A 12,831-nucleotide genomic window follows, 5' to 3' on the forward strand; every position below is an offset into this window, starting at 1 on the left:
GTTATACTGACAGCCGTGTTAGTTCAATCAGAGCGTTGATGCCATCTGGGATAGATGAGATACTGTTCACGTCCAGATACCTAAATACATGTCACAACAGAATAGGAAATTAGGAAGACTGTGTTGTTAAAGATGCTTCTATGATAAATGAATGGGTAAATAAAATTGCCAATAAAGGAAATTTTAAAGAATGTTGTTTAATTACATACGTACCAACCAAAGAACAAAATGATGGATTGATGTGAGATGCTTAACTACACGTCAGAACAGAACAGATTCAATAATGTCTGTCTAGTAAAACAGACACCTATAACAGATTTAATAATGTCTGTCTAGTAAAACAGACATCTAGAACAGGTTCAATAATGTCTGTCCAATGAAACAGACACTTATAACAGATTCAATAATGTCTGTCTAGTAAAACATATATCTAGAACAGGTTCAATAATGTCTGTCCAATGAAACAGACACTTATAACAGATTCAATAATGTCTGTCTAGTAAAACATATATCTAGAACAGGTTCAATAATGTATGTCTAGTAAAACAGACACCTCTAACAGATTCAATAATGTCTGCCTAGTAAAACAGACACTTCTAACAGAGTCAATAATGTCTGTCTAGTAAAACAGACACCTCTAACAGATTCAACAATGTCTGCCCAGTGAAACAGATACCTATAACAGATTCAATAATGTATGTCTTGTAAAACAGATACCTATAACAGATTCAATAATGTATGTCTTGTAAAACAGATATTAGGACAGTTTCATTAATGTCTGTCTAGTAAAACAGACACTTATAACACATTCAATAATGTCTGTCTAGTAAAACAGATACCTTTAACAGATTAAATAATGTCTGTCTTGTAAAACAGACACCTATAACAGATTCAATAATGTCTGTCTAGTAAAACAGACACCTCTAACAGATTCAATAACGTATGTCTTGTAAAACAGACACCTATAACAGATTCAATAACGTATGTCTAGTAAAACAGACACCTATAACAGATTCAATAATGTCTGTCTAGTAAAACAGACACCTCTAACAGATTAAATAATGTCTGTCTAGTAAAACAGACACCTCTAACAGATTAAGTAATGTCTGCCCAGTGAAACAGACACTTATGACACATTCAATAATGTCTGTCTAGTAAAACAGACATCTAGGACAGGTTCAATAATGTCTGTCCAATGAAACAGACACTTATAACACATTCAATGATGTCTGTCTAGTAAAACAGACACATCTAACAGATTCAGTAATGTCTATCCAGTGAAACAGACACTTATAAGAGATTCAATAATGTCTGTCTAGTAAAAGAGACACCTGGAACAAATTCAATAATATATGTCTTGTGAAACATACATTTAGAACAGGTTCAATAATGTTTGTCCAATGAAACAGACATTTGAAAAAGGTTGATTAATGTATGTCTAGTAAACAAGACACCTCTAACAGATTCAATAATGTCTGCCCAGTGAAACAGACACTTATAACAGATTCAATAATGTCTGTCTAGTGAAACAGATTCCTATAACAGATTCAATAATGTATGTCTTGTAAAACAGACATCTCTAACAAATTCAATAATGTCTGCCCAGTGAAACAGACTCTTATAACAGATTCAATAATATATGTCTTGTGAAACAGACACTTATAACAGATTCAATATTGTATATCTAGCAAAACAGACATATAGAACAGGTTCAATAATGTCTGTCTATTAAAACAGACATATTGAACAGGTTCAATAATGTCTGTCTAGTAAAACAGATACCTCTAACAGATTCAATAATGTCTGTCTAGTAAAACAGATACCTATAACAGATTCAATAACGTATGTCTTGTAAAACAGACACCTATAACAGATTCAATAATATCTGTCTAGTAAAACAGACATTTATAACAGATTCAATAATGTCTGTCTAATAAAACAGACACCTATAACAGATTCAATAATGTATGTCTTGTAAAACAGACACCTATAGCAGATTCAATAATATCTGTCCATGGATAAAAAGGGTGGATAAAAAGATTTTCTTTGGCTAAACTTTAATTGAAACACCTATCCTGAAATAAAAAGAGTTGTTTAAACATTTGTTTAACAACAAGTGAAAGCTTGGAATGGTCTATTCTTTCATTGAAGTGTGTGTCTGTGAGCTAGACTAGTTTTGGAGAATTCCACTTCTCATCAGTGACCCTTCAAATACCTATAGAATGATAGATTTTTTTTTGTTAGTGTAAAACACTTAAATACACCAGTTTGACCTATCTTGAATATAACTGTATCAGCTATTAATAGTTTGACCTATCTTGAATATAACTGTATCAACTATTAATAGTTATAGTAAATTAATCGATGTAATGTTTTCAGTTTTTCTCTTTCAATGAGCAACACTACTACAATTAATAAGTCTTTAGAATAAACTGTAAATTTCATTTAAAGTAAACAAAGGTAAAAAATATGCTAGTTGCTCCTTACAAATCGTCTCAAAGGTGATTTTCTCTGTCCCTAAAATTATTTGCTACTTTTAACTAATTTGTAAAAATCTAAATTATAACTCTCAGTAGCCTTAATTTCTCAGTCTTTCTTAAAATAGCATTTGTATGTTGTTGGCTATTTATCACAGAGTCAAATAATTTTGTTTGAATGAAGGTTACGTGTTCTGAAAAGTTGTGATACGTCTAAAGAACTATAGATATATTTCTTTATTTGTCATATAAATGTAGGTCTAGGTGTAGCTTAGTTGTTAGCGTGTCGGACGGTGTATGTAAGAGCCAACAGTTCGTGTGTCATTGCATCAAATGTTGCGCTCCGCACTTTGGGGCAGTAGGTACGTTAAAATAGTAACAATTAAATCCTATTATTCAGTGACAGGGTTGGCGGTGGGTATTGTTGACTAAACGTCTTCTCTCCAGGCTATAAGTTCAAAATAGGGATGGCTAGCGCAGATAGCACTTTTGTGGTTTTGCACAAATATGCATAAACAAAGAATAAATAAATTGCATTATTTTTGTCAAAACTAGCGCTTAACGTTGGCATTGTTTGTGGCAGAGAAGAGAATACAGTAATTTGAATTGTTAAAAAGCATCTTACTAGGAAGTGTTAGTGGGTTAACCTTCTAGCGGGTGAGCTGTCCTAAGTTTGAATATAAGCTGGGGAAATGATAGTCCAAGAAATTATACGTTTTTCGCTAACTGACTCATAAATCTAATTATGTTTGCACAACATTACTACTGTAAGAGACACCAACTTACAGTTCTGTGGATTCTACAGGAATATCTTTAGGTACCACTCTCAACTTCTGTCGACTACAGTGAACAACAGATCCAGTACAGGTGCAGCCCGGTGGGCAGGGAGAACGTGCACCACACCCATCAGCTAGTTCAAATTCTGTTAATAATAATAATAAAAAAATCAACAAGCCAGTACTTCAAAATACAGCTTTACATACACATTCGAACACTATAAATAGTTATCGTTTTAAAGTTGAAACAATTATTGGGTCCCTCTAAGTGGTGTTACAACGATTAGAAAAATGTTTAGGGTATATATATATACATCTCAGTGGAAACTTTTTACAGTAGAAGAATGCTTGTAAAGTAACTGTTAAACATACCCTAGCAAAAATAGTCTTTAAAACCATAGTGGATTCATATACCACTAGTAAAAGATTCCATCAAAAACAATACCATGAAGCAGCTCCAAAATGTTGAGATCTGTTGCATCGTAATAAAATACTAATACAATCACTGGTCGAATTGTATAGTAGAACACTACAATGTACATCATGAGACAACAAAAGTAGAAAAATCTTATTTAATAACACGCCATATCCAATTAGAACACTACAACATATACTACCTGTCGTACAACATTAGAACAATACAACATACGTTATCTGTCGTATAACATTAGAACACTATAACGTACGCTATCTGTCGTATAACATTAGAACACTATAACATATACTACCTGTCGTACAACATTAGAACACTACAACATACGCTACCTGTCGTATAACATTAGAACACTATAACGTACACTATCTGTCGTATAACATTAGAACACTATAACATATACTACCTGTCGTATAACATTAGAACACTATAACGTACGCTATCTGTCTACAACATTAGAACACTATAACATGTACTACCTGTCGTACAACATTAGAACACTACAACATACGCTACCTGTCGTATAACATTAGAACACTATAACGTACGCTATCTGTCTACAACATTAGAACACTATAACATGTACTACCTGTCGTATAACATTAGAACACTACAACATACGCTACCTGTCGTATAACATTAGAACACTATAACATATACTACCTGTCGTGCAACATTAAAACACTACAACATATACTACCTGTCGTATAACAATAGAACACTACAACATTCGCTACCTGTCGTATAGAACATTATAACATATGCTACTTGCCGTACAACATTAGAACACTACAATATACGCTACATGTCGTACAACATTAGAACACTATAATTGTAGGACAGTAATATACACTACCTGTCACATAGCATACCAGTACCCATCATCTGATATAGCAGATACAGCACAATATTATACTATACTAATGTGCACACCACACCAGAAAGCTATGATATACAACAAGCATCACAACAGTAATATACATAGAACTTAACGTACCACAGTAAACACTGACACGCATCATCTGTTGGATCATTTTATAACACTATACTTAACACCACCTGTCGCACGTCAGTAAAATAATAAAACGTACCAAGTCTGTTATACTAGACTTTTCCAAACTAGATTGAAATATATCCCACATGTCGCACAACAATAGAGCATTTTAAGTTTCCATAAACCACATTTGAAAGTTAACATGTTCATTGTGAACTGATAACGTATACAATATGTTTTTGTTTTAGATTTAACTTTTACTTAACATTTTACATTATAAAAAAACGCTAGGTGTGAAGAATTATTCTTGAACTGTAATTTGAATTTTTCATCTCTGATTATGCATGTGCCTGTTCAGTCTTCCGAAGCATGCAAGAACAACTTGCTTAAGTCTCTTGACATAATACTCCTATTAAAATTATTCGTTGGGCTAAAATCCGTTGTATGAAAATCACACAAAGATAGAACACTATAACAGAATCATCATAAGACAAACAAGAAATGAACAGGTTTTAATAGGTCATTTTTTACACGATATTAGAAAAATATTTTACACAAAACCTTTCACATCATATTAGAACACTATTCTAGAAATAACCATATTAGAACACTATTTCACGGATAACCTTTCATATCACAATATCAATCTACAACACAACTTAAAGCACACGCACGCACACACACACACATACACAAAGTATTCAACATGTACCGCTGCACTGGAAGTCCTTTAGCTGAACATCACTAATTGGTATTTCCTTCAAGGAACTGGGAGACTCACAACGAGGGCTTCCAATCACAGTCTTTCTCTCATGAAGCCACTCGGCCAACCACCGAAGATGACAGTTACAGTTGAGAGGATTGGAGAGTAAGTTTCTGTTGGAAATGAATTTTGAATTCTAGGTTATTGATGTAATGAACAACTTATACTTTTCTTTTATATAAAATATATCTTTTAAGAAGAGCAAAGGAATATTAATGTGAAGTTTTATATTTGTAGGTGTATTTTTATAGAACCATACTTCAAGAACTATATCGTAATAGGATTGATTATTCACTTTGAAATATTTCAATCTTAAAAAAGTCTGAAAGCATAATTACATTTTGAAGGATTAAGTGAAATATTGCAAATACTTCTTCGTTGTTTTCTGTATGATTTAGTGACTTTTATATCAAACTTGAGTGCTATTAGATTTTTTCCAAATTGTTTTAGTCGATGATCAAACCAGATACTTTTTAGTTAAAGAAATATAAAAATATAACTTTAATCCATAATATTTTGACTAGATCTAGAGATCCAGCACTATTATTTCGAAATAAATTTTAACTTTCATACAAGGAACAGTGCGGCCAATTTTTAACGTGCCGAAATGTAGATGAAATGGTCAAAGGCTCGCGCTGTGACGCCGTCGAACACGATTCGCGCTTTTGATGAGGGTGTGTTATAGAAGTTACAGTTAATCCAATTACTCTATTTAAAACTGAACAAAGCTCTATGGTGGCGGGTGGTGTTGAGTAGCTGCCTTTCTTGTGGTTAGTAGTTCAAAACTAGGTCATTTATTAAATGTGCCAATAAGGTGACGTTTAAGTTTGAATGCAACTACTTTCCTATTGTTTGTGTTTGGCATGTGCTAATTCAGTCTATTACTGTTTATGTACGTGTGTTGCAGGGTTATCTAATTAATTACCTTTTGAGTATTAAATATTATATGAACTATGACATAATTATATAGAGATTTTTCGTTAAAATATGACATTTTCTCATCTAATTTCGCTTTTTAATTTAGACCTTAAGTTTACAAATAACCTAAATGCATTAAATTTAATAATTTAAGCCTAATTTAAATCTTCCACTTTTTCAAATTCCACAAAGTGCGTGTTGTTGGATTTGTGGTCGAAAACTCCGCTGAAATCGAGGATAGTCTACTCAACTGATCACTGCAACTTATCCATAATACATTTTATACTTTCTTATTGGTGTCACCGTAAATTAATACACGTTGGTTCCAATTCAAAAGTATTTAAATGAAGCCTTATAACTTACTTTTGGTCTATGTTTGGAGATCTTGATATCTATTTCTGCCAATAATGGCACACGCCCATTTTGTTTTAACTTTAACTTACCATTAATAATAGATAATAAGTAAGAATCAGAGTATAAGTATCATTTATCAATCTTTATGTTATCTTCTAACTAAATGCTGTTTGGATTTTTGCATGCAACATTCCTCAAATTCGAGGTTACTAATTACTATAATATCAATTTAAAAACTGCGAATTAAATATACTAATCACAGCTGAAACCAAGTCTCATGCTACTTCTTTTATATTAACAACATAATAATGAGCCCTATTTACTTGAGTGATCTTATATCGTATAACGAACATTCACACTATGCCTAGGATGCGTGAACAGTAACGCGAAAATGACCGTCAAGAATGGCACCATTCTTCAACCAAGACTACCAATTACAATGCATAAATGGTACTTAGGACCACCCAATATTCTTTATAGTAGCTACTTATTAAAGTATTAAGTGCTCTCTCAGTGAAGATACTAAAAGGCTTCATTATGTTCAATTCCACAACTTGAAGCTTTTTTTGTAACAATAATGTAGTTATTTACACTCACATTTTCTCACTATCAAAGGTTATTTTAGAAACTAAACTGTCTTGGAATTTGTTGTTTTTACTTTAGCAAAGTTAAACATAAATGTTCTTTTTCTCCAAACTCTCAAAGAACACCAAAACGGTAACTCCTTCTAGTTGGTGTTGATAGCAGATTGAATCGTACAGAAAAGATCACAACAAGGTGTCTCTTCCATAATGCATACTTGGCTCTCAACGGCGACTTTGCAGGCCAGTCAGAAATAAAAGGGTAAAAATAACGACCCAGTGTTTACCAATCTAGAATACGGACCTCATGTGAGCGATTTTTGGTTTCAACAAGCTAAATTTACTAATCAAATTTGATAGAATTTCATTTCTAAGCCTATTAGTTGCACTTATGCTTTTCCATGCTCGTACAGATTGATTTACGACGTTAAAATTATACTGTAGTAAGAAGATATAAAAGTAGGCTTTACTTACAGTGTTGAAAGAGCTCTCATCCTTTCGAACGATCCCGGCATGATACATCGTATATTGTTGTCGTACAATGACCTGGAGAAGAGTGAGAGGTTGACATTGTAATGTTAAAAAGTGTACAAAACACACACACACATTGAAATATACCACACTTAGAAAAAATAAAATGTCACTGTAAACCATTTTGTATTTCTGTATCTCAGCAACTCTTTTAAATGTAACCGGCAGTTCATACTTTTCGAACTACCAAAAATGGAAATAATTAAATCAGGCACAAAAACTGATCGCGTAATCAGCAGAGTGTTGTGATAAGAATAAAGATTCTGTGATAGATTTCGATCAGTTAGATTTTTAAAGCTTGTTCACAAAATAGTCAGTTTGTGACATTTAGGAGACTTTTTTGTTAAGCGAAAAGCTAAATACAATAGGCTATCTATGCTGTGACCACCACAGGGATCGACCCCAGAATTTTTAAGTTATAAGCCCTCAAGCTAACTGCTGAACAACGGGGGATGTCAATATAGAAGAGAACACAGCTTTAAGAACGTACACATTAATACTAGTTTAATTTGCCTTTTTATTGTTGTTTATATCCGAAGATTTACAAGTTGCGGGAACCGACAAAAAGAACATGATTGAAACAAAGAGCAGTGGTATTGGGTTCATAATTTATAAAACAACAAGTAAAGGTTTGATTGAAATAGAAGATTACGTGACGATCTACTCAGGCAAAGAAAGTCACACAAAATGTATTGGGTTAATACGTGGTAAAACAACATTTAAAAGTATAAAGGGTAGTGGTCAGTATCAGACAAGGTTACAATGATGAAATTGGTAGTTAAATCTAGGGATATTTGTTTACTTCAGCTAGGTGCATTAACGTCGAATCACCGAAACGAAAAAAGGTAGAAAAGTAGAAACATAACATCGTTGTACATGATGGTTTAGGAAAGAGCAATGACAGAGGTAAAGAAGTGATTCAATTCTTTAAAGAAATAAATCCAGCTATAATGAACACATTCTTGAAACAGCACCCAAGAGGCTGTACACTTGGAAACGTCCAGGAGATGTTTCCAAGAGTTCAAATAAACTTCATAACGGTCGATATAAGGTTCGAGAATACTGTAATGGACACAAGAACGCATCCAAGTATTGACTGCAATAGTGACCACGTACCAATGATATAAAATCTGAGAATAAAAATGTAAGTCACAAACAAGAAAGACAATTTACTAGACTTATCCCAACTGAAGCAGACAGAAGTTATAGTGAGATTTACATACCAAAACTAGCAATTATTTTCAATACTCAAGAGATGAGAAGAAAGACAACACCCTCGGTGAAGAGCAAAAAGTTTGAGGAGACGTTTAACAGTATATCAACGTGCAGGGTAGCTCAAAATACAGTGAGATGGAAAGCAAGAAATAAGATATAATTATGGATGACTGAGGGAGTACTAAAAGTGACGCAAAGAGATGGACAAAAAACACGAGAGGAATGTATAAAAGCTAAAGATACATGGTGAAACCTGAACTGTGTAAAGCCATGAGAGGGTAAGGGAGATGACAAGTAAAACAAAAAGCAAGGAAATAAATACATCAAGGACAGGAATGTTGATATGCTAGTTGACATCAAAGAGAGATCGAAAGAATATATCCAAGAGCAGTGTGAATACGACAAAGAAAAAGAGAGCAGTGTAACAAGGAAGGCTCTGAAACATTGAAGAAGACAGTAAGAAACACAATAAATATTATGAAAAAACGGACAGGTAACAGGAAACGGTGCAACAGGTACGAAAGTGTTGAAAGGTTGGCGTTAAGAGGACTAGTAACTTATGCAACATGTTTTACAGCACCAGATGTATATCATGTGAATTACAGAAATCTGTATTGTAGCAATACCAGAAACATTAAAAGCAACAAAATGTTTAGACCTTTGAACGATAAGACTGATGAGCCATGTTTCAAAACTTTGCTATGAACCATTCTTGTGGGAAATAGTAAAAAAAGAAGGTAGATAACAGTATGTACGAAAAGATTAGTTTGTACTTCAAGACTAATGTGGTACATGTAAAGGAATCAGTTATGAAACATTTGTAAACGTAAATACAGACGATACATATAATACATAACAAGCTTTAACTAACACTGCATAATAAAACAAAGTCTCCAGGGCACAGATGTCGTAAAATATGTGTCCTGGTGACTCTGTTTTGTTGTGCAGCGTTTCGGTTAAGCCTTGTTTTATATTATAAACATGGCCTATTTAATCAAAGCTTTGGTCTTGCTATTTGTAATTCAGTCATTCCTTTTTTGATGTAAATACTAATTTAGTTATTTAGATAATGTTTATGTTTACATTATATATGCGTTGCATTAACTACGAAAAGGCGTTCGATAAAGATAAAGCCCAAAGAATTGAAAATAGTTGTTAACATCAAGAGGAGCGTACGACAAGGATGTGTGTTGTAACCAAGTCTTTAGTTTATATTCAGAACTCATCGTTAGTGTACTAGATAAAGAAAATGACTTAGAATTTGGAGGAAGAGTGATCAGTAGCCTACGGTATGCAATAGACTAATGGGAAACAGTATTAGAGATCTACAAGCAATGCGAGTAAGATGAAAGTGATGGTTGTGTCAAATATGAAATAAATCTCAAGAGTAAGAATGAGAGAGAACGAAGACATATTGACATAGGTAGATCCGTTTCTTTCTCTACTCACAGAAGACGGAAGATGCCAGAGGGAAACAGGAATAGCTGAGATAGCAAAATCTATTTTCAACAGTATGCATATTAACATACAAGAAAATTGCCACATAAATCATAATAAGAACCATGAATTACTAAGGTCCATCCTCTGATATGGATCAGAAGTATCGACGATATATCTAAGACAAGAGCAGAGGATTTCGAAGTGTGGTGCATAAAAAGAATGATGAGAATCAGCTGGACGGAGAAACTAAGAAATTATGCAACAGTGGAAAACCAGGGATGTCGACAATGCTACTTGACACCATCAAACACAGAAAGCTGTGGTATTGCTGACAAATCATAAGATATAAATATCTACAGAAAGATCTCTTCTATGCTAAGGTGGATAGTAAGAGTATGGAGAGAGGAGTAAGAATATGAAAGAATAGGCTTAGATGGCCTGGAGCAGTACCGGAGTGCAGCAAGGGAAAAGAAACAGTGAAAGAGAATGATCGCTAACTTCTGTGAAGTGAACAAATTGACTGACTGATAAAATGATACATTTAAAGAAACTCATTCTTGCACGTCTTTTTAATCTAAAAACTTCAACTTTGTGTTATTTGACTTTCTTGTTTTTTTAGTCCTGATGAAAGAAAGTCTACAATCGGAAAGTGCTTGATTTGTCATGTCTGTTTGGCTCCACGTAAACTTACGTGGTGTGGTCACGTAGTTAAAGAAACCAAAACTTATATAATTTTGTAGACCAAAAAAGTAGGAATATATTAGTTTTATGGAAACCTGAGAGGCACAGCTTGAATTCCAATGTCATTTTTTAATATATACTAACAAGCACATCAAGGCAATAATTCGTTATAACAACAAACACAGCTAAAACGCCCTCGCAAAAGTTTATTTTTTAAAAATAAACAATAATTGTAAATATACATGCGAATATAAGCAAAAAATATAATCAAACTTCGTCCCTTATTTTGGCATTAACTTGGTATATGTCAAGACTTGTTCTCCCATGTGAATATCATAATTACGAAAAGACTGTTACAGTTTCTTCTTAAGAATAGTCTAAGTAATCGAAGTCGTTTTGGTTAAAAATACACTCGAAGAAAAAAATATTTCATGTGAATAAAACATTAAAGCTTTTCTGCAAATAAAAAGTTTCCTTAAACATGCTTATGTAGTTAAATGTCACATATGCATTATCTGTGCTACAAAACAACAACCTCTAGATAAACTAATAACACGGAGCTAAAACGCTCTTTAAAGTTAGCATTAAGAAATATTAGATTTCTAGCACCAATATACTAGACAGCCCCAAGAAGGAACTCTAAGTGGAAAAGTAAACTCACAGCATTCGCAAGGATCCCAGCTCGACAAAGGAGTCATTATTTATACACGTTAGATGGTTACTTGGTAGCAATCTGAAATGGGTATCCACGTGGTTAGAAAGGAACTTCAGCATTACAGAAACAAACAATGCGTGAACTAGGCTGACACAAAGCATGCTATTTGACTTAGCCTTTTCTTTACGTTAGCAATAAAACATACAATGAACTCGAGAATACCTTTACTAGATTAACAGTCTGCCTTAAGATAAAAGGCAACTTTATAGCAGTCAACAGTATTTTTACCAAAACCTCATTTCGTAGTACCTTAGTTGTTTAAAACAAATCACTTGACAGTAAGTAAGTACTCAGGTAAGCAATATCAACGTACTCACACTAATATAATTTCTAAATGTACTGTAGAATAAATAAGTAAGCCACAGAGAGATAATGTCAGTTTATATTATCTGCATAGTCAGTTTAATATGCCTGATTACTTAATATTATTTAGTAGTGTCTTCAAGAGTAAACCAATGGTATTAGTATTTTCAACTTAAACGGCACCTTATATGGCCTTGGCCTAACCAGTTAGGCCACAGACCCCTAGAGTTCAGCTATAGCCGTCCTTATCTTTAAACCGTTGTCCAGAGGGTGGGTAGCCAGTCAGTAGCACCCGCCGCCATAAGGACTTTGGCTGTTTGTTGGAAAGGAATAACAGGATTGTTAATCACTTTTATAACACGTCCCGAGCTGAAAGCACATGCACGGTCCACGTGGTACTTGTCAGTTAATATTACTTGGTCATATGTTGTATGATCAATTTGGTAGTGTAGAGTGTACTTGTCAATTAATATTATTTGGGCATTTGGTAGTGCAGATTGTACTTGTCAGTTAATATTACTTGGTCATATGTTGTATGGTAATTTGGTAGTGTAGAGTGTACTTGTCAGTTAATATTACTTGGTCATATGTTGTATGGTAATTTGGTAGTGTAGAGTGTACTTATCAGTTAATATTACTTGGTCATATAT

At 33.5% G+C, this 12,831-nt stretch overlaps 1 protein-coding gene across 1 annotated transcript in view; it reads right to left on the bottom strand.

The window, feature by feature from the left end:
- Window positions 1–12,831, bottom strand: part of LOC106460931 (protein slit-like) — a gene marked incomplete at its 5' end in the record, with an annotated part of 55,542 nt that overhangs the window by 25,189 nt on the left and 17,522 nt on the right. Inside the window, 6 exons of the mRNA XM_022387731.1 lie at window positions 12–80; window positions 3,264–3,399; window positions 5,393–5,556; window positions 7,771–7,842; window positions 11,825–11,896; window positions 12,365–12,414. Coding sequence (XP_022243439.1) covers window positions 12–80; window positions 3,264–3,399; window positions 5,393–5,556; window positions 7,771–7,842; window positions 11,825–11,896; window positions 12,365–12,414 — 563 coding nt within the window. The remainder of the gene's footprint in view (window positions 1–11; window positions 81–3,263; window positions 3,400–5,392; window positions 5,557–7,770; window positions 7,843–11,824; window positions 11,897–12,364; window positions 12,415–12,831) is intronic.

Source organism: Limulus polyphemus, unplaced genomic scaffold (genome assembly GCF_000517525.1).
Source record: "Limulus polyphemus unplaced genomic scaffold, Limulus_polyphemus-2.1.2 Scaffold865, whole genome shotgun sequence".
NCBI classification, from domain to species: domain Eukaryota; kingdom Metazoa; phylum Arthropoda; class Merostomata; order Xiphosura; family Limulidae; genus Limulus; species Limulus polyphemus.